The following is a 23,846-nucleotide window of genomic DNA, read 5'->3' on the forward strand; positions in this document are numbered from 1 at the left end:
AACTACGGTGGTTCACATAGCTCAAAAATCACACTTCAATACATAACATATTTCCTCCCCCCTTAACTGATAATGTCCACATTAGCATCATACACATTAAATGTCAACTAGGGAGAGATGGTAGACAGGGTTAGCACCAGGCGCTCAGGAGGTTTCCTGTCTCTTGGGGGATAGCGCCTCAGCACCGGAGAAGGGCTGGGTTCAAGCTCGATCACAGGGCATTCGATCACCGAGGGGTCTGGAGGTGCTGGCTCTACTGCAGGCGGCGAAGGTGTGGCCGCTGCAGGTACCGGCATGCTCAGGTGTGGTGTCAGCTCGTCCGTGAACGCGAATCCTGATGCCCCGGATGTGGGGCTGGTCACTCCTAGCTCTCTAGGCAACAACTGGTCCACGTGCCTACGCCATGTCTGATTGTCTTTGGTGTGAACATGATAGGAAACAGGTCCAGTCTTCCGGAGGACCGTGGCAGGGGTCCATTTCTCCTTAGTAGTGTAGTTGCGTGCGAGGACAGAGTCTCCAACATCAAACTGTCTGTCTTTAGACCGCTTAGCTCGCTGATTTACTTGTTCCTGCTGTTTCTCGTGGACTGATGTTTCCGTTGAGGTAGGTCGCAGCAGATCAAGACATGTCCGAAGCTGCCTCTTCATTAGAAGGTAAGCTGGCGAGGTCCCAGTCGTTGCATGAGGGGTATTATGATACTTGAGTAGAAAAGTATCAAGGCGTTGCTTCAAGGGAGCCTCACTCTTGGATGCTTTGAGGGCATGTTTTACAGTTTGCACCATTCTCTCAGCCAATCCGTTGCTGGATGGATGGTATGGACTTGAAAGGATGTGCTTAATTCCATTGTTCTGTAGGAAGTCCTCCATCTCTGTTGATACAAAAGATTGCCCATTATCAGTGACGATCTGCTCAGGGAGTCCAAATCGACCAAACATCTCCCTCAATATCTGAATGGTCTTCCCCGAGGTGATGGTGGACATGACAGCCACCTCAGGCCACTTTGAGTGTGCGTCCACGGCCACCAGCAGCGTAGCTCCATCAACTGGTCCTGCAAAATCCAGATGAACTCGTTGCCAGGGACACGCTGGCCAGTCCCAAGGATGCAGCGGAGCCAGGCTTGGTGTGTTTCTGATGACTTGACATGATGGGCATGATCTGGCTTTAGATTCAATGTCATAGTCTAGCCCAGGCCACCAGAAGTAACTGCGTGCAAGCTCTTTCATCCTGACGATGCCACAATGGCCTGAGTGTAGCTCTCTCAGGACTGGTTCTCTCAGCTTTGTCGGGATTATGACCCGCATGCCCCAGAGCAAGCATCCAGCCGTCACCGTCAACTCCTTCCCCCGCGAAAGGTAAGGCTGAAGATCCGGTGGTGCGTCAGGAACCTGTGACAGATCCCCTCTCATAACGCGGTCAAACACCCTGGAGAGGATGGGGTCCCCCTTTGTTTCCTTCCTGACCCGGTGAGCAGTCACCGGGGCACTCTCCACCATGTCAAAGTAGAAAATGGTTTGCTCCTTGCTCTTAGGGTGATCAGGAAGTGGAAGGCGTGACAAAGCATCCGCATTGGCGTGTGCCCCTGACCTCCGGTACTTAATGTCATAGTTGTGAGCACTGAGGAGCAGTGCCCAGCGCTGCATGCGGCTTGCTGCCAGGGTCGGTATCCCTGCATACGGACCCAAGATGGATGTCAAAGGACGATGGTCGGTCAGCAGGGTGAACCTCCTTCCGAACAGGTAAGTGTGGAACTTTTTGATTCCAAAGATAATGCTTAATGCTTCTTTCTCTATCTGTGGATAGTTCCTTTCTGCTGTGCTCAGCGTACATGACGCAAACGCGATGGGTTTGTCTTCTCCAGTCGGTGTGATATGGGACACCACGGCGCCCACTCCATATGGCGACGCGTCACATGCGAGTTGGAGAGGCAAGGACGGGTCGAAGTGTGTTAACACCCTCTTGTCGGTCAATGCTGCTTTGGCTATGTTAAACGCTGCGTCACATTCTTTTGACCATGACCAAGTTTTGCCCTCCCTCAGTAGTTCGTGCAACGGCTTTAGCCGCGTAGCCAGCTGTGGAATAAACTTGCCATAATAGTTTAGAAGCCCAAGGAAAGATCTCAACTGGCTCACATTCTCGGGAGCAGGAGCCTCTGAAATGGCGGTCACTTTAGAGGGCGCTGTGTGGAGCCCGTCTGCATCGATGACATGGCCCAGGTATTCCACTGCTGCCTTGAAGAAGTCGCATTTTTCCTGGCGAACACGTAAGCCATATTCTTCAAGTCTTCCCAGAGTTTTATCCAGGTTCAGCAGATGTTCTTCATCATCCTTTCCAGTCACCAAGATATCATCCAGATAGCATTGCACACCAGAGAGACCACTCAGGACCTGATCCATGGCCCTCTGGAACACTGCCGGGGCGGAGGTGATGCCAAACGGCAGATGGTGATATCTATAGAGACCCTTGTGGGTGGTGATGGTGAGGAGCTCCTGTGACTCTTTTTCAACATGCATCTGTAGGTAGGCCTGGTTCAGATCGATTTTACTGAATTTCTTACCACCAGCCAACCCAGCAAACAGGTCCTCAATCACTGGAAGAGGGTATTGTTCAACAGTCAGCACCGGGGTTAACAGTTACCTTGAAGTCACCACACAGGCGAACTGATCCATCTCTCTTAATTACCGGGACCACGGGGGTGGCCTAGTCGCTGTATGGTACTGGCTCAATGACCCCAATCTTCACCAGCCTCTGTATATCAGCGTCGACCTTTGGCCTGAGTGCATAGGGAACAGTCCTGGCTTTCATAAAGCGTGGTTTGGAATCAGGTTTGACCTGCAGCTTGACTGTGATGCCTTTCATGCTCCCCAGCTCGTCTTTAAACACAGCTGCATGTCGCTTTAACACTGCTGATAGGCCGGTGGTATCTTCTGATACTGCATTCACCTTTCTCCAGTTCAGACGCATCACCTCCAGCCATGGTCTGCCCATCAGTGCTGGATAGTCCCCTCTGACCACATAGATCGGAAGCCTGACTTTTTGTCCATTTAATTCAACTAGGACCTCAGCCCTCCCAACCATGGAGACGGTTTCACCTGTGTATGTTTTTAGAATGAGCTTTGCCTGAGTCAATGGCATATGGTTCAGTTTTTTTCTCGAACAGTGTCTTTGACATTAGTGATACAGCAGCTCCAGTATCGATTTCCATCGTAATGGGATGTCCTTCCAATAACGGGGTGACACTTTAGGCTGCCGAGCCTCCTTTTACAGTTAACACCTTTATTGGTAACTCCTCTTCTGAGTCTGTTCCACTGCTGCTTGTCTGTCGCTGCTTAACACTGTGCAGTTTCTTCTTTGACCGCCAGTGGTCTGTGTTTGCCTTGTCTGACTTTTTCCTATCTTTAATTAATTTAATTAATTTTGCCATTTAGCAGACGCTTTTATCCAAAGCGACTTACAATTATGAATTACAGGGACATTCCCCCTGGAGTAACTGAGGGCTAAGTGCCTTACCCAAGGGCACACTAGTAGTGGTGTGGCTTCAGGCGGGATTTGAACTCACAACCTTCCGATCCCAAGTCCAACTCACTATCCACTAGACCAACACTACCCTCTTTAAAGGTGTCCTTTGTTGACTTCTCTCTCTTAGCTCTACAAACCCGCTCAATGTGTCCCCTCTTGTCACAGTGACGGCATAGGAGCTCCCTCGCCCAGCATTCTGATGACAGGTGATCACGTTTCCCACAACGATAACATTCCAGGGTACCCCCTCTCTGTCTATCATGTGTGGCTGCTACACCATGCACTCTTGAGGCAGCCCCTAGCTGCAGTGCTTCCCTGGCAGCTAGCTCCATTGATATTGCAATATCCACAGCTGTCTTAAATGTGAGGTGCTCCTCTGTGAGCAGGCGCTTCTGTATTGCCTCACTCCTTAATCCACACACAAGTCTGTCACACAGAGTGTCACACAGTGATGTGCCAAACTGACAATGTTCAGTCAATTTCCTCAGTACTGCTACATATTGAGTAATGGATTCACCTTCCTCTTGATTCCTCTTGTGGAACCTGAACCGCTCTGCAATCACCAAAGGCTTTGGGCAAAAATGTCCATTTAACGTTGTCACAATGTCCTTGTAAGAATAGGCACCTGGCTTATTTGGTTGGAGTAAGTCCCTTAGCAAGCCAAACGTTTTAGCTCCTATTATACTAAGGAAGGTTGCCACCACCTTGTTATCTTTAATGTCATTAGCAATAACAAAAAACTCAAACCGTTCAGTGTAAGCATTCCAAGTCTCTAAAGTGTCATCAAACTGTCCAAATGCTCCCGTCATCGGCAGTTTCCCACTTTAAGCAAGTCCGTTTCACTTACTTGTTTACTCTCCTCCAATATGCGCAGTGTGTGAGTTTCTCTTTTTCCGAACTTCACAGCACGCACACCGCCCTGATCATGACTCCCGCCGGTGATAATTTGTAATCCAGGGGGAAACGAAACCGCCGCACAAGTTCGTCAATCCTCGTCGCCAATTGTTTTGTTATGTATATAGCCAATAACATCTAGAATTCACAATAAAGAATGGAGGCAGAGGCGGCGAAACACTTTGATATATCTCTGTAGCTTTACTGACCAAACCGCAGTTATACAGGCATAGTATCACTTCCGCATTCCTGCCCGGGCAACACTAGTTACCTATACGCTTTTCATCACTCCAACTACGGTGGTTCACATAGCTCAAAAATCACACTTCAATACATAACAATTATGCTGAAATCAAATCTCATTATGAACAGTCACTCATTTAGGAACTTTAAAACACACACACACACACACACAGACACACACACACAGACACACAGAAAACATAGCATGTTCCTTGGTTACAATAATACAAACAAATAACTTGGACTGTCACAACCTACACATGTGTATGTAATGGGGGCAACATACCATATTAAGTTCCTTCTCACTCTCTATGCCACTGGTTGTGTGTGTGTGTGTGTGTGTGTGTGTGTGTGTGTGTGTGTGTGTGTGTGTGTGTGTGTGTGTGTGTGTGTGTGTGTGTGTGCGCGCGCATGTGCTATTGGACTGTCATATCCTACACATGTGTATGTAATGGGGGCAACATACCATTCCATGTTCCTTCTTGCTCTCTATGCCACTGGATGATGTGAGAGGGTTTGAGGAGTCCCTCGCTCTCTTTAGGTATTCAGGGAGATATCCCGATGCCTGGCCACTCTGTACAAAGAGATTCTGAATTGTTATTGATTCTCAGCACACAGCATTGTGGGTCTCTATAACAACAAAATGCATGACAAGTCTGTGACAGTATTCAAGGGAAAAGTGTGGAATAACTGATCTAAACCACCAGTTTACAGCTAAACTCTCATTCACCTCCCAATGCAATAGCTGCCACAAACCACAAGATGGCTTGAGCTCATCTGTATCATGCTGCTGGTTGTACTGTAGCACCCATTCACCTTTTAGTTGTTACATTTACATGTTTTACATTTAGTTGTTAAAGTGTGTTTACTGTCCTCTTGTATATGTGGCCTGTTTTTATTATTATACTGAAATCAAATCTCATTATGAACAGTCACTCATTTGGGAACTTTAAAACACACACACACAGAAAACATAGCATGTTCCTTGGTTACGTTCAAGGAATAATACCATTGTAACAACACAACACATTCTCACCTTGAGTGGTCTGTGAACGTTTTTCTTTATTCCTTTTCTGATTTCTGATTAGTGTTTCCAGGTCATATGGACTACCAGCCTGTTGTACACATTCCTCCTCACTCTCTATGCCTGTGTGTGTGTGTGTGTGTGTGTGTGTGTGTGTGTGTGTGTGTGTGTGTGTGTGTGTGTGTGTGTGTGTGTGTGTGTGTGTGTGCGTGTGCGTGTGTGTGTGTGTGTGTGTGTTGGGGGGGGGATGTGTGTGCGTGTGCTATTGGACTGTCATATCCTACACATGTGTATGTAATTGAGACAACATACCATTTCAAGTTCCTTCTTTCTCTCTAGGCCACTGGATGATGTGAGAGGGTTTGAGGAGTCCCTTGCTCTCTGTTTAGGTTGAAATCCCGACGCATGGCCACTCTGTACAAAGAGATTCTGAATTGTTATTGATTCTCAGCACACAGCATTGTGGGTCTCTATAACAACAAAATGCATGAAGTCAAAATCATATTATGATACACACCCAATATACAGTATAAGGCTGCGTTCGTAAATTCGCTTTGGAAATCTGATCAGCACTCATGGAATGCCTCTTGTCCAGTCAAATGACTTGGTCCCTTTATGACGTCGAACCCAGTGTGCGCTCCGGCGCTCTCTCGAGCGAATCTACGAACGCAGCCAGTTTTATTTGTAAATAGCCTGAGGTGTAATGATCAACGAAATAATCATTACTGTGTGTCTGTCAAAACAATATCTGAGAATAACTCTATAAGCCATATTTTATCTTTAAAGGACATTTGAAGAATCGTTTCATGTTAGGCTATGTTTGGTTTTGTCTTATAACAACTTTTTGCACACGCGCGTATATGTACACCTATGTGTCGTGCCCCACTTCACCCCATAATCATTACGTCGGTCTGAACAAATTTTATATCAACTCTGTGTACCTTCTTATGTCGTGCATGCCATTTGTCTAGTCAAGTCTTTTGTGAACAATTTTTTCCTCTTAGTCACGCAAAAATATATGGCAATAACTCTGATTTTGAATGTGGTTATATTATCATGGTATGATAATGGTAATAACATGTATGCAGATATTTCATTTACAGTTTTTGATGAGGATGACCACACAGCAGTACTGCTGAAACTCAGCTTTAAGCTTCGACATTTAACTGGAATTCAATAACGCTATCAGGATTTGCTATGGAAAAAAAATGGAAAAAAATGATTAAAAACAGTATTGACTGGAGGGCTAGATTTTCCATCATGTGAAGAGAGGGAACATCAGTTTCCCCCCCTTGATTGCGGATAGTTTGTTCAATAATTTGCTTAATCAGCAAAAAAAAAATATATATAAATAAATAAATACAGTTTAAGAGGACATTATTATGCTTGATAATTCAGTTGTACTCCTTGGTCGGTTGTGAGAATGTCATGGTAACCAGAATGGAATGCTATATCAGCAATAAAGGACCATCTTGTATGTTCTGCTTAAGAATAAATAAAACTTGTTCACAGACCAAAAACATTTTTTTTTTCCTCCCCCAGTTCTGTTGATGATATGGGATTTACAGTTTTGAAAGAGATCAGGGTGATTTGACTTAAAGGGGGGGATTCACAGATTTTTCACCTCATATGTATCATCTCCACAACTATAGCAGTTTTCACGTGAAGACTGTGATTTATACGTTCTATGTTTATTTCATATGGAACCTTAATGGTGATCTTTTTTGACTACAAAATGAAATTGCACTTCAAGAACACTTGGGTAGCTGGCACATTCAAGACCATCGTTTACAGTTCAACTGAAAAAAGCAACAACCAGAACAAAACTCTGACAGTTCAAACCTTATTAGGGGTAATCATTAATAAATAACACCCCTAAATATATTATCTCTACCTACACCTCTGAACATAGCTTCTACCTCCAAATGACATTGCATACAAACGGTGTGAGCTGACTACAAACCTTTATGAACCTCACACAAATGACTTACGTTAAGTGGTTGCAAAATGCTGAAATATGCAGTGTGTAATGTCCTAAATGGTGCGTTTGTAAATACGCTCTGGAAATTTGCTCTGAGTGCTCTGGTTTCAACTGAAATCATTTATTTACCGAACGGTGTGCTCCGGCGCTCTCAGAGCGTATTTACGAACACACCCACAGTCAGGAAGACATCACAGGTGGTGGTGCAGCATTTTACAGAATGGGTGTACACCATTTAAGTTCTACAACCACAAAACATCATCTCCAGTAAAAACAAATAAATATATTCTTTATGGTGGATTAGTCTCACAATGACCAACTGTCATAACTGATCTGTCATCTAACCAGTATCTGTAGAAAAACTGTGAAAGAAAACATTTACAATAGTAGATAAGTACATGCCTCAGGTGAGACAGCATTCACCAGAGTCCCCCCCCCCCCGCCTCTTCAAATATAACCATTGCTCTGTTCCAATACTTCTGAAATACATCCTTCCTTCCATCCTCCAACACTTGAAGAAATCACTGATCTATATAATTGGATGAAAAACAGAGTTTTTATAGATCCTGTCAAGTCAGATGAGTTTGTTTGTCAAACAAATTAGTCTGTGAGAGATATTTACTCCAAGTAAAAGAGAAAGGTAGGTAGGAAGGAAGGAAGGATGCACTTTAAAATGTATTTGACCAGGGCCCATCTCTGTAGAGTTGGGGTTGAAACAGGGGTTTATTGTGGGAGTTTGGTTGGATGTGGAGGGGCAGGGCAGGGCGGGGCGGGCAACTCCGGCAGGGGAGGCTACACGTTTGACCGACACTTGGGGAAGATGGGCCCACCTTCAAGCCTTCTCTTTCTTACTGTGGTAAGGACGTGAGAGACAGAGACAGAGAGAGGGAGAGAGAAAGATAGGGAGGGAGGGAGGCAGAGTAAGCACACAGAAATTAGAGGAGCAATGAAAAAATTTCAATATATTTGTCTTAGACATCTTAGTGTCTTGTCTTAACAATTTTGTAGAACCAACAAGTAAGCAGAAGTGCTTGAAGAGAAACATATAGTCGAGCAAAGCAGTTGTGTCCTGTACCGTTTGCCTGATAGAGTTTTGAAGAAAATAGCCAGTCAAAGTCACCTTCAAACCTTCTCCCATGTCACTGAAATTGTAAAAGCCAGAAGCAAGCCCCTGACAATGAAGGCCTACTTAAGATCTTAAGAGCTACTAAAGAAGGTCACTGCTGGAGAGAGAGAGGAAGGAGGGGGGGTGGAGAAAAGGAGAGGAAGACGCAGGTAGTAATGGGTAGGCAAGAGACTGCTGAAGCAAGAGACTGCTGTAGAGGAAAGACTATTCATAAAATGGCTGTCTTTACTTGGACTTGCTCTTGAACTTTTTACCAAACGCCCTCTCCAACTCTGGCACGGACAGAGTGAGGGTAAAGGAACCATCTGAGTCAGATCGAACAATCCGAGCTGTAACAAAACAGTGGTATACAGATAAATGCATGCCCACCCATGTACACACACACACACACACACACACGCGCAAGCATGTACACACGATGACCGACATTAAATACAACTGTATACAATGAGTGTGCTTTTCACATTCTAAAAGAAACACTAATCATAATAATTTACAAGAGCAGCTCATGCATATCTTCTCAAGAAGAGTCGTAAAATCATACAGACACACAGTGTAATAATAGTATTGATGTATGGAGCAACATTGGTACAAGAACACAGGCATGTCCTGTGATGCTCCTTTTATAAACAGCTTTAAATTAGTCACTGGTAGTGCCTCAGCTCAGCTGTTCCGGATCACAGGAACACCAGTTCAGCTTTGATGATGTCATCTTCCAGAGAGACGAGATCGAAACAGCCAGGAACTTATGTTCCCTGGAATTGGCTCTGCCCCCTTGCCTTATTGAGTTACAGTAAAATTATGATGCTCTGATGGTGCACTAAGTTAGATTACAATCGACTCAAACAGACGGAGAGGCTCAGTTCCATGAGTGCAATGCTTTTTTCATTTCTTGGAAAGTTTATATTTAAAAACAAAATCTATAATATAATATTCAAAGGTCTGAGGTGTGAGTGAGTGAGAGTTTTTGAGGATCGTACAAATGTGAGAATGGAAAAGGATGGATGGAGGAAAAGGATGTCATAAAATTGTGAGATGTCTACTAAGAAAGACAGAGTGAGTGATTGTGGGACTTGTGTGAAAAGATAAGCATCTTTGGGTCTTAGAAAAGCTCAATATGAATTCAGTGTATTATTATTATTATTATTATTATTATTATTATTACTATTATTATTAGGATGGTTGCATTAGTGAATGAGTGGTACTGTAGCATGACTGGAACAAAGATCTCACCCAGGTCATTGTTGTTCATCATGGCGTTGGAGCCCCGCAGGCGCGGGCCCTGCTGGGTGAAGTGGTAGCCAAACTTGAGCAACGACCTGTTCTTCTCCAACATACTGGCAATCTCCATCTCCACCTTGTTCCCCAACGGCTGGCTCTGTTTGGAGACGGGGGGGAACGACGAATCACACGCGTTACGATGCAGCATAATGACGACGTATGAAGATTCTCAGGAACATCTGACTTGGATAGTCCCCTAGAGATAGTTAGTTAAACAATCTATCAGCTATCAAGACAAACTATTCAGGTAGATATATTTGGATAGTGCCCTAGAGATAGTTGGTAGATTGTTTAACTAACTATGAAGACAAACTGTTCCTCTAATTCATTTAACCCTTACCCTAAACCTGAAGCACCCTTTGAAAACACGATCAAGCTAAATCTAACTACCCAAATACCTGAACTCTCTGAACAAAGTGGGGCCAAATATGTATGACACATAAACAGATATGAAGCATGGAGTAGTGATATTCATCCTACTATGTTAGGACATATTTCACTTGTTAGATGTACAGTAAGGCCTAATGACCATATTAAGTCTCTAATATAACATTTAGCTTCTTTTATTTTTAATACAATAATCTATCCTTCTGAAAATAACTCCACACTAGTGCAAACGCTTTTCAAACTTGTTGAAAGTACCGTAATCCGTCCAGAGAGAGATATTTATTATCACCATCACATACTGTAAACTGAATATTTCTCTATAAGCTGTGTCTGCTAGCCAGTATAGGGCATCTGATAAGGTGGCAGACACATTCATAGATTGAGTGATAATAAATACATAAATAAAAAGAGACAGACAGACAGACAGACAGACAGACAGATTGTCTTTCAAGGCTTCTGCTTAGGCACTCTAAAGTTCCCGACAGGCAGACAGACAGACAGACAGACCAACTAGTCCCTACCTGGTTGTCGATCTTGAGTTCTTGCAGAGTTGTGTTGGACTGCAGGGCCCCTATCAGAGATAGGATGCCTGTCCCTGTGATGAAGTTAGACTCCACGTTCAGACTCTTCAGAGTGGTGTTGACCTTCAGCATATCAGCCAGGGCCTACCACAAACAGACCCACGGGGGACACTGAATGAAAATATACCGGACACATTATTGCCACGGCAAACAATGGTTTCCAGGAATTTGCTTTGGTGTCAGGTATGTTAAAAAAATATGCGCCACCGAAAAGCTAGCAATTCGATGCCGCGGGTGGTGTAGTCCTTGGGCCAAACCCCCAAATTGAACATTTCATTACCAAATTCTGGTCAAATCCTAGATGTGATTTTCTTATTCCTATACATCCCTAGATTATGTTTTGATATGATAGACCTTTTGGATTGGCAGCTTATTAGTAGTTATCACCTCGTAAAGGTACGGAGTGCTTTTTTCAAAACCGGAGTTTTGCCTAGAAAAGTCCCCTGCCATATCTTGCTCCCCTTCGTATGATTCGCGCCTAGCTGTGGTGTGGTTTTGATAGAGACATGAGCTTTTTCATGTTCTTTATGCGCCTGAGTCTCCTAAACACGTAGAGACCAACCCCGAGTCGATCAATGATTCCTACGATGAGCTATGGTAACTTTACCGCACCTACCCCCTACCGATGAATGCCTAATTTTTGCGGTTTTCCGGAGGTATTGTGCGGTAGGTGCGGGACAGTTACCATAGCTCAGCGTAGGAAGCTCTGATCGACTCGGGGTTGGTCTCTACGTGTTCAGGAGACCCAGGCGCATAAAGCTAACCTGGCTCATGTCTCTATCACAAGCACAGCCCGAGCTATGCGCGACTGACGTGAAGGGGAGCAAAATATGGCAGGGGACTTGTGGACCCGAATGCAGGACACTGAGGCGGAGTCAGATGAAAGGTCAAACCCATGGATGGGTACATTTATTGTTTTCTGAATTTGTATGTTTAAATATACAAATGATACATTATCTACTTAAAATATGCATTAATTTACATAGTTTTCCAGAATAAAAATCTAAAACAAAGTGCTTAAAACAAATAAAGTGTGTGTTTACCTCCTCAAATAAATTAACTTAGCCCCAGCCAGATCCATATTTAGAGGTAAGTTACCTCAGGTAACTTTAGCTAGCAAGCTAGTTTAGAGTTAGTGGTAATGTATAGCTGGTTACTGGTTAGATAACGAAGCGACCTTGGGTTCCCTGAAAGGTGCTATATAAATGCAAGTTATTATTATTATTATTATTATTATAACTAGCTAGCTAGTTTTTTCTACCATAAATCATCTCCTGAAGCCACAACCATCTCCCACTACTGAGGCTACAGAGCAGCGATGTAACAGCTTCATTGACTTTTTCAGATCCAAGGTCAACAACATTCGCTCTCTGATGCCCAGCTCTTCCTCTCTGTCTCCCTCTGCTACCAACCCCTCGCCTGGGAGTTTGCCATCTCTCCCATGTTTCACAGAGGTTCAACAGAGCCACTCTCAACATCAGTGCGGCAGGATGGGCGGATTATATGTGGCGCGCGGAGTGGGAGGCTAACACCTCCAAACTCCGCGACCACATCCCAGTCGCCGGCGCTGAGCCCCTCGGGATGGACTTGCCAAGGCTATCCTGGGTGAGGCTCAATCGTCTCCGGACCGGCGTCGGGCGTTTCCGCTCATCAATGCACAGATGGGGCTTGGCCCCAAATGCGTCGTGCGAGTGTGGCGCAGAGGACCAAACCGCAGACCATATTATCCTGGATTGCCCGGTGTACCACCCACCCAACGGGATGCATGGTCTGTCGGTATTAGATGACGAGACGATGACGTGGCTTCTGGAGGGGTGTCCAGAAATATAGCCCGGGTGAGCCCCTCAACCAGGTCTCGGGGTGGTAAAAGGGTAGCCCCTCGGCCCCGAGCTTGGTGGAGTGGAGAGGAAAAACAACTACCCATATGCCGAAGAAGAACAGAGCCACATTATGGAAATCCTTAGAGGAATGAAATCATGCACTTGCGCCCTGGACCCCATTCCCACTGCTCTGCTCAAGTCATACACCAACCTTGCCTTCCTGTCCAAGGTGCTAGTGAAGGAAGTTGCTTCCCAACTCCAGGATCACCTCAAACACAACAATCTGTTTGAAAGATTTCAGTCAGGCTTTCGCTCAGCCCACAGTACAGAAACGGCTATGCTAAGGGTGACGAATGAACTGCTAATGACATCCTCCTGGACCTGACAGCAGCATTTGACATGGTGGATCACACTATCCTCCTAGAGCGCCTCCACACCACCATTGGACTCTCAGACTCTGCACTGAAGTGGTTTCAGTCCTATCTCTCTGGCAGGACTGAATACGTCTCACTGGGAGGATGCAAGTCCAGACTTCTCCCTGTTACCTGTGGTGTTCCACAGGGGTCGGTTCTCGGCCCCATCCTCTTCATCACCTACATGCTCCCCCTCGGTCGTGTCATCACCAGATATGGGATGTCTTTCCATTGTTATGCTGATGACACACAGCTCTACATTAAAACTGCCCCAAGCCCCTCTGCAGCCATGTCATGTCTCACCACCTGTCTTGAGGAGATAAAGGCATGGATGAACAACAACTTCCTTCAGTTAAACAGTAACAAATCCGAAGCTCTTCTTGTTGGCACCCCACACCAGGTTCAGTCTTCGCCCATATCACAGCTCACCTTCGAGGGTCAAGTCATCCCCTTCTCCTCCTCAGTCTCAAATCTGGGGGTTAGGTTTGACCCTCACCTGACCTTCAGTGACCATATAAAACACCTGTGCAAAACCTCCTTCTATCATCTCAGAAATATTTCCAAACTCCGTCCCACTCTAACCCTGTCAGATGCAGAGAACTTGTGAACTTTGACTACTGCAATCCGCTCTTCATCGGGATTCCTGGCAAAAGCATACAGAAGCTGCCATACATCCAGAACAGCGCTGCCAGGATCCTGATGAGAGTCCACAAATACAAGCACATAACCCCCGTTCTACACTACACTGGCTCCCTGTCTCATTCAGGGTTGACTACAAAGTACTTCTTCTCACCCACAAATGCATCAACGGACACGCACCTCCCTATCTACAAGAACTCATCACTCCACAAACCTCCACCCGCACCCTCAGGTCTTCAAACAGTTTGCTCCTCCAGGTCCCCAATACCAGGCTCCGCACCATGGGGGACCGAGCCTTCTGTTCGGCTCCGCCGTGCCTGTGGAACAGCCTTCCTAGCCAGCTAAGGGCAGTACAGAGCCTGTGCAACAGCCTTCCTAGCCAGCTAAGGGCAGTACAGAGCCTGTGGAACAGCCTTCCTAGCCAGCTAAGGGCAGTACAGAGCCTGTGGAACAGCCTTCCTAGCCAGCTAAGGGCAGTACAGAGCCTGTGCAACAGCCTTCCTAGCCAGCTAAGGGCAGTACAGAGCCTGTGGAACAGCCTTCCTAGCCAGCTAAGGGCAATACAGAGCCTGGACTCTTTTAAGACAGGCCTTTGACTGTTGAACTGTGTTCATTTTTGTGATTTATTTTGAGTTGTTTTACTATGTTTTTAACTTATTATGTTTTAGTTTTTTTTACTCTGTAGCACTCTGAGATTCTTTTGAATGAAAAGTGCAATACAAATAAAATGCATTATTATTATTTATAGTTAATAACACTTTAGTTAGCTAGCTAAACTAGCAAAGTAGCCTGTTGTGTACCCAGGCTTGAGACAGGGTTTTATATTGTAGTAATATTAATGTAACTTAATTTACATTAAATTTACAGAAGATTCCTTGTTTGTAGCCCCTCTAAGTTGTAATGAGATCTGCCCCAATTACTGCACCCTGACAATATTTTAGTTTAGAATAAGGTTGGTAATTTAATGTCAAACTAGATGTATTCCTCTATTTCAGAGACCCACATCATCAGCAGTAAGTGTAAGTCTAATGATGGATCCAACTTCAGGTGAATGCAGCAGCAACCTGCCAAGAAAGCGGCATGGACAGCATCATCCACTGCTCTGATCATGGACAGCATCATCCACTGCTCTGATCATGGACAGCATCATCCACTGCTCTGATGATGGACAGCATCATCCACTGCTCTGATCATGGACAGCATCATCCACTGCTCTGTCATGGACAGCATCATCCACTGCTCTGATCATGGACAGCATCATCCACTGCTCTGATCATGGACAGCATCATCCACTGCTCTGTCATGGACAGCATCATCCACTGCTCTGTCATGGACAGCATCATCCACTGCTCTGATCATGGACAGCATCATCCACTGCTCTGATCATGGACAGCATCATCCACTGCTCTGTCATGGACAGCATCATCCACTGCTCTGATCATGGACAGCATCACCCACTGCTCTGATCATGGACAGCATCACCCACTGCTCTGATCATGGACAGCATCATCCACTGCTCTGATGATGGACAGCATCATCCACTGCTCTTATGATGACTCCAACTCAAACCTGGTGTCACCCCAAAACCTGGACTTATGGAGAACTTTGTTGAGGGTGGCAGAAATCAGAAAACATCTCCCAATTTTGGACCACACCTACCACCGGACTCCATACACCTACAGCTTTCACTGCCTTGTGGGCTAAATAAATGTAACTGTTCATCTGCCTCCGCCTCAGTGTCCTGCATTCGGGTCCACTCCCGTACAGAACGTAGGCTAACACACATTTTAAATGACAGCAGTCCATACTTTAAGAGGGGATAAGGTATTAAACTACCAACAACAAGGTCCAACAAGGTCTATCACATCAAATAATAATCTAGGGATGTATAGTAATTAATTACTGTGTTTATCCAATCTGTGGTCCAAATGTTCTTTAAAGATATGCAAATTAACTCATATTTTAAGTAGATAATACATCATTTGCATATTTAAACAGAACATTTCTGAAAACTTGTAATACAAAAAATTATTGTCTCAATGTAAGTAATCAACTGGGGAAGTTTCATGGTGATATCTATTAGGTAAAATGTTTTACCCATCAAAAAGTCCCCGGCCATATTCTGCTCCCCTTCGCGTCAGTCGCGCATAGCTCGGGCTGTGCTTGTGATAGAGACATGAGCCAGGTTAGCTTTATGCGCCTGGGTCTCCTGAACAAGTAGAGACCAACCCCGAGTCGATCAGAGCTTCCTACGCTGAGCTATGGTAACTTTCCCGCACCTACCGCACAATACCTCCGGAAAACCGCAAAAATTAGGCATTCATCGGTAGGGGGTAGGTGCGGTAAAGTTACCATAGCTCATCGTAGGAATCATTGATCGACTCGGGGTTGGTCTCTACGTGTTTAGGAGACTCAGGCGCATAAAGAACATGAAAGGGCTCATGTCTCTATCACAACCACAGCACAGCTAGGCGCGAATCATGCGAAGGGGAGCAGGATATGGCAGGGGACTTTTCTAGGCAAAACTCCGGTTTTGAAAAAAGCACTCCGTACCTTTACGAGGTGATAACTACTATTAAGCTGCCAATCCAAAAGGTCTATCATATCAAAACATAATCTAGGGATGTATAGGAATAAGAAAATCACATCTAGGATTTGCCCAGAATTTGGTAATGAAAAATGGTTTGGCCCAAGGACTAGTGGTGGTGTTTGGACTTCTGTAAAGTCTCCAATGAAATATATGAATCACCAGCCGTGTACAGTTAAGTCACTCACAAAGGCTATGGGGTCGTTACTCCTGGTTCCTACAATACTCAGACGCTCTACGGCCGTGTTCTCTTTCAAGACGTCTGCGTAGGCCTTCAGGACAGGCACTGGAATATTCTAGAAAACAAAAGTGACAAGAAAATACTTTTGTCAAAGAAAAGACGTCGTTCGTAGAGAACTATTATTGGCACTGCTGTTTTCAGCTGTAAGGCCTCCATCAGGGTGGAGCAGGGCTGTGCCTGCTATACAGACCTACACGTCTAACATTGGGTAGTTAAACGGGTGATGGACTGATCTCGCCTTGGAATTTCCATTACACTGATGGCATTGACCCCGACCCCTGGCTTATCAACCATATCCTGTTGATAGTATTACTGTACTGTGTTATATCATAAATCATGCATATGTACATCAATGGTCAGAATTACCCTGATGTTATTGAGGTTGACCTCCAGAAGGTCAGGGTCGTTCCTCTTCAGCGTTTCCTCAACATCAGTAGCGTTGGGCTGTTCGTCAGGGACGGGCTTATACTGGGCGCACTGGATAACACCTGCAACGGGCATGGCATACTATGAGTGAAAATCACACTCTTGTTTGGTTCATATATACTAAATCTATTCATTCTATACTATGTAGAAAACTCATTAGAAAAATCTATCAAAAACGTCATTTCATTTTCAAAGGGATGGCTCATTGTTTTTTCAATTCTTTGCAAGTGCTGTAGAACAATCCAGACTGTTTTTGAGTGCATGTACGTGTGCTATTTTGGAATCTCAGCATGTAGCCAACAGCCACGCTCGCCTTAGATCTAACTGAATCACTTTTATGGGGCAAGTAAGCTGCCTTCTCTAAAAAGCAAAACATCTCCTTTAAGAAACTCCATAACAACATAGAGACAGCATGTCAAGTAAAGGTAACAGAATAACAAATAGTTCAGATCAAAGACTGAGATTAAATATGAATTTGCAAGAATTATTAGGCGATAACCAAACTTGAGAACAGTTCTCAATTGGAGCTATTTGTTCTGAAGCATGCATTACAGCTTTGGCCCATTTAACTCTATGTTCAACTTACACCATTTGTCTTGCCACTTGCAAGTTTACAATAAAGGTTTACTGTAAGTATAACATAGGATAAACAGACGAATCACATTAGGGCAGTTCCCAGGAGCTATCCCACTTACTGTTTAAACCTTGTTTGTTGACAATGTTGCTGCTGGCCAGGGCTTCGTAGTACTGCTGGTTACTCATCAGAGTGTGCATGCCCAAAATGGCTGGTGGTGAAGGAGAGGAGATGATAGGAAGAAAGGAGAGAAAAAATAAAGTATGAGAGAGCGAGATAGTGGGGGGAGGGGAGAGAGAGAGAGGGGGGGGGAGAGAGAGAGAGAGAGAGAGAGAGAGAGAGAGGGGGGGGCGGGGGGAAGAGAGAGAGAGGGGGAGAGAGAGAGAGAGAGAGTGGGTCAAATGACGTGACCAGAGGGGAATAGATCCAAGGGAAGGTAGTGGGTGGATGCCAACCCTTCCTTCAGTTGGGATTATGTTGACTTGACCGAGTCACCAGAGCAGAGACACAGTAAGTGGGCCTTCAGAGCAGGTTCAAACTCAAAAACATCCCACGCAAAAAAAACATCAGCCCAGACATCCAGTACATTTCACACAAAGCAATTCACATCACAGCACGACACACACCAAAAACAACCGTCGCAATGCAGATCACGACGAAGGGCATTGTTCAAGTAGCAATTGTCATTGTTACAAATGTCACTCGATACAGACATTGTTTCCCAGAGCGTGTACGCCCTATGAAGACGGTATAAAGAGTCTAGAGGACAGGCTCATTGTGATGCATGGAATGGAATCAGTGTTTAATACCATCGGTCATTCCATTCCATGCCTTACAATGAAACGGTCCTCCGATTGCTACCTCCACCAGCCTTTCTCCTGCTGGAGAAATACCTTGACTGTGTGTATAGACTATGCATATTTCTGGGGTTGTTTTATCTTCCGCGCACTCGTCCAGCCAGTGGGTTCAGATGTATTTGGTACAGCACCAGCTCTGAGGCAAGCACAAACGAACAGAGTCAAAACAGGGAGCCAAGAAGAAAGCAGAAAAACAGCAGAAAGAAAGCACTTCCCAAAAAAAACAGCCAGCACATCTTTTCATCTGTCAAGGTGACAGAGTGTGTGAGAACAGGTTGTTTTTACAGACACAAACAACAGAGAACAGGCTGTCCATTTTTAGTAGTCCATGGAGCCAGTGACTCCTCTGGCGCTATTATTAATTGCAAACCAATGAAGTATCTGAGAGGGCTGAATCACTCCAAGCAAGCAAACTGCCAGGCACCATTTACTGTGACTCAGGAGTGGGCAAACTAAACTAAACACAACGATTTACATTTTAACCATTTAGCAGACGCTTTTATCCAAAGTGACTTACAATTAGAGATTACAGGGGCAGTCTCCCTGGAGTAACTTAGGGTTAAGTGCCTTACTCAAGAATGGTACACCAAAGATGGTGGCCGGCTCACTCGCCATGGAATGTTGATTTTATTCTGTTTTTCTATGGGGTCAGCGTGGGAGGTGCAAGCTTACCTGCCCAACCCGCATCAAACTCACATCAAATCACTTTATTTGGACAGTCCCCCGCAGATAGTTTACTCTGGGCCGGTTTCACAGACAAGGCTTAAGCCTAATCCTGGACTAAATCACACTTGCAATGGAAAATCTCCATTGAAGATGCTTTATAGTCTAGGATTAGGCCTAAGCCTTGTCTGTGAAACCAGCCCTAGATGTTGTAACTTAACTATCAACAAACTCTTCAACTGTCCACTAAACATGACCCTAACGCTTACACTAACCTAAGTTCTAACCCTAACCCTGACCTTTAAACTGAACCCGCAACCTAACCCTAACCTTAGTAAATTGTTGCATAGCAACAGACTTGCAGTTCATTATCTAGAAGATGCAGATGAACTAGAGGGCAGTATCCAAATAAAATGGCGACAGACAACAACATGAAGAAAATGCTATGGCAGGATATGCATGGGCAGGCATCCAGATACCCCGTCTATTGTCCTAGAGAGCGCAACCGTCATGTCCAGCAGGAGGAGACACTAATGGAGGGTATGATGAAGACGAGGAGAGGGTGAAGATGGAGGAAGAGGATGTCAGGATGAGGGACACAGGGAGAGGAGGGGTGGAACGCTAGAGGAGACAGCAGAGTGAAATGAGAGCAGAGGATTACTGATGGAGAGACTGTGGTGGTGTTTTTTTTAGGATGAATATAGCATTTCTTCATGCAAAGAGGAAATGGTAGATGCTAAGTGGGATCCTTAGGTCAATCCTCACCTTTACCCTAACCCATAACCCTGACCTAACCAGTTTAAAATCTCCACTTCAATGGAGTGAGGTCAGAGTCAGGCCGTCCCAAGTATCCCACTTAGCATTAACCGTGAGGAAATGGTGACAGGAAGTAGGACAGAAATCGACACAAAGCCACTGTAGGTCTTGTTACCAAAAAGGTTATGCGGTCATTAAGGATCCTCAGTGTCTACAGAGAAGATTAATTGACACAGAACATTGTGTTTAGATTAAATAACAGATTAGACACTGGTAGAACTCAAATGTGCATACCATACAGTGAAAGTCCAATCACACGTTACATTATATGTAAGGTATTCACCAACAGTATGTCTACTTCCTTAGCTCAATGCAGAGAAATGTATACAAAACAGTATGTTCAATTCACAATACAAATTCAATGTCTTTCACAAATGTACAGAATGTAGGAGTGTCTGTAAATGATTGTGTGTGTGTGTGTGTGTGTGTGTGTGTGTGTGTGTGTGTGTGTGTGTGTGTGTCAGTGTTCCTGCGTGAGAGAGAATGAGAGAGGAGAAAGTTGAGGGAGGGAGGGAGGGAGGGAGAGAAAAAATAAGTACATATTGTACTCAGTGTACTGTATGGGTGTGTCTTTCTCCTATCTTTCTCCCTACCTGCGATGTCACAGAGTTCAGCATCACTAGCATTGGCCAGGGCTTCCTCCAGCTCCGGCTCCAGAGTCACGTTCTCCATGATGGGGTCTACCACCTTCTTAGGCACGAAGGCCTTCCCTGGAAGAATGAAGAATGTTTTTATTTGCCATACAATCCATTGTTGGAATTTGGTCTTTTTTGCTCTAGGCACACAGTCAGCCATAGTCGGCACCCCTGGAGCAATTAGGGGTTAAGTGCCTTGCTCAAGGGCACATAGAGCTCCCTCCTGGGGGCGGGGAACGAACCAGCGACCTTCTGATCGCTAGCCGGGCCTCTCTAGCCTCTAGGCCGAAACCGGCCCATGGTGTTCTAGTCACTACTTCTTTCCCATTTGGTTTTCAACAACTGACCATGGAAACGACGTAGTTAATACACATTGCGTCATGCAATCCTGACTCACGGGGGCTCTAAAAATCTGTTCTCACAGGACCGAGGGGGGCTACTGTTACTCCCAGCAATCCCTGGCATCTGGCCCCCCTGCATCATGCTCTACACCGGCTAACGACTCAGGATTAGCGGCTATGAATGGACACTTGGAGGGGGACATCTGTGTGTGTGCGTGTGTGTGCACGTGTGTGTATGTATGTTTGTGTGAGTGTATGTGTGTGTGTGTGTTGGCGTATGTGTGTGTGTGTGTGTGTGTGTGTATGTGTGTGTGTGGGCGTATGTGTGTGTGTGTGTGTGTGTGTGTGTGTGTGTGTGTGTGTGTGTGAGTGTGAGTGTGTGTGTGTGGGCGTGTGTGTGTGTGTGTGTGTGTGAGTGTGTGTGTGAGTGTGAGTGTGAGTGTGTGTGTGTGGGCGTATGTGTGTGTGTGTGTAAACCTACAATGCGGTGTCAGAGGTCTGGTCCTGGATCAGAAACTGTGAGCTCTCTGGGTGTGACAGCAGCTGAAGCCATGGAGACAGTTGGTCATTCCGTGTTCAGGTCAGCTCACCTGACCCAGCCTCTGGCAGCCTGGTTGTCCCTGCGCCAGCCAGCTCAGTGGCGGCTGTCAGACCAGAGCGACTGGTGCTCTATCCTCAATCCTCTACCCTTTCCTCAAAATGTCCGTATTTAACCACAAACCTAGATTTTTCCACATAATTTAGCAGCTTCCACTTCCACAATTTCCAATAAGTGGATGTGGTCACATTTTGGGCCAGACATATTGGACCACATCCACTTCCATTATATTCTAAACATTTAAATTGCTAATCTAGGTCAAATAAATAGGAACACGTCTTAAAAAGTGTCACAGTGTATCGCCTGGAGTGAAGGTACGGTATGAAACGCTCCCTTCAAAAGGAACGGTCTGTTGAGGGGAGAAACTCCCACCTAGCCTTATGCTTACATCATTGCTTTTGAATCTGTGTGGGGGGAAGTGTGGGACAAGACACAAGAGCACACCTCAGGGGACAGGGTAGAGCAAGGGACCGCAGTAGAAGAGACAGACTGCTCCCCAGCAGGCTCCCCCTCACCTGGTCTGGACCTGGGAACGGAACGGGCCAGTTGGCCATAGGCCCTGACGGATAGGCAGGCTCAGTCAGGTTGGTAGTGGCATATGTCCTGACACAAGGACAAATGCAGGCCTCTGTGCCAGAGATTGGTCAGGTGGTTAGGCCCTTCCGTCTTCAGACCACACCCCTCTCGGCACAGGAGGTTCCGCCACCACCTTCCTTTTTCTTATGCATGCTAATTTCACGGACAAGCTTGTTTGATGAAGGTCGCCGGGGACGGAAACGTGACGTTTTTTTATATTAAGGCAGCACCTCTCTTAGGTGCTGGACTATTTAAGGCAGCACCTCTCTTCTTGTCGTTTTGAGCACAAAACCCTCTTCCATTACACTTTAACTGAAGAAAAATGTGAGAGAAAAAAACAACAACGCACGGAGCGTGGATGCTAGCTTTCTGTGATGTACATTTAACATCCTTCTCTGGGGAGTGTCTGGATGGGCCTCCTACCTCTCTTCTCCCCGGTGAAGGGCACAAGGTCCTCCTGGTCCGGATGCTCATTGGCCTGCTTCTCCAGGTGGGCCAGCAGGTTGTCTCTCTCGAAGCTCCCTGTGGGAGCCTTCTTGGTCTGGTCCTTCTGCCTCATGCCGGCAGGTAACAAGGCATTCTAAGAGGACAAAAGTGAATAAAGTCACCCAAATTGAGTGCCAAGAGTGGCTTTATTCACCCAAGATTATGCATAAATGATGATGCTTAATTGTGTAGCCAGTATTGTTGCTTGGCAAACACCACATAAAACAATTGGCATTCTAGGTGGTGAGTGTTCCGGAATTCTTTGGCAGTTGGTGGTTTAACTTCTATATTACTATGCAGCAATCAGACTACTTCAGGCGTGCAAAAAGCCTTTTTCTGATCAACATTGCCTTTTGGTTTTACAGCAGGCCCCCTAGGAACTACTTATCCTCGTAGACAGTGTTGATGTCTCAAAAGCACAGACATAAATACTAATTAGCATATCTCCCAGGAAGGTCAAACCTAATTAAACAGTTAAAAGAGAGCCTGAAATAGAGATCCACTTAGCCAGATATGGTGGGTACCGCATAGCCAGATATGGTGGTATCTTTATGCGGTAAATATCAATTGCAGGGCTTTTACTATCACTATCCAAGTATGGAACAAAGACAGTTCCCAGACCTGTTAAGCATTATACTGTAGCTATTCTTAGTGCAGAAACAGGTCCATATAGACTGATACCTTATCTTGGCTCTCAGCACCTACAAATGCAGGGGTGCTAACATGCAATACAGTAGTCATAGCTAGACATTAGTTTGACTCCTAAACATGGCTAAATAACAATGCTTATGTTATGACTTCTGAAAGGCAAGAAATACTTGAAAACGTGGGTTCTTTCACATACACACTGATACTACCCACGCACTAATGCACACACGACAGCAACTCACAAGTGCACGCACGCACGCACGCACGCACGAGTGCTGGTCAGAGTTCCAGCGCGACTTCACGAGCGTAGTGTAGGTAGTGTTCAGCGACGTCATGTGACCCCGCGAGCAGGAAGTCACTTGGCCCATAGCAACAACTATTAGCACGTGAGTTTTAGGTCTTCCTCTGTGCACCTTGCACAAGTGTAGATAGCGAGCGACTTTTCAGCATAGCAGGACATATTTTAGATGATAAGAGGAACAGGCTGAGTGCC

At 45.3% G+C, this 23,846-nt stretch overlaps 1 protein-coding gene across 1 annotated transcript; it reads right to left on the reverse strand.

Moving 5' to 3' along the window:
• Positions 1-9,009: 9,009 nt before the first annotated feature.
• Positions 9,010-23,446, reverse strand: LOC308164287 (tropomodulin-1-like; the record flags this gene model as incomplete). Its single annotated transcript, XM_080538420.1, has 9 exons — positions 9,010-9,113; positions 10,018-10,162; positions 10,974-11,117; positions 16,681-16,788; positions 17,100-17,221; positions 17,855-17,944; positions 20,663-20,779; positions 22,643-22,799; positions 23,438-23,446. The coding sequence occupies 9 exons, from the start codon at positions 23,444-23,446 to the stop codon at positions 9,010-9,012; spliced, it is 996 nt and encodes a 331-aa protein (XP_080394546.1).
• Between the last annotated feature and the right edge of the window lie 400 nt (positions 23,447-23,846).

The sequence above is a fragment of the Nansenia antarctica genome, assembly GCF_963989245.1.
Source record: "Nansenia antarctica genome assembly, chromosome: 8".
Classification (NCBI taxonomy): Eukaryota; Metazoa; Chordata; class Actinopteri; order Argentiniformes; family Microstomatidae; genus Nansenia; species Nansenia antarctica.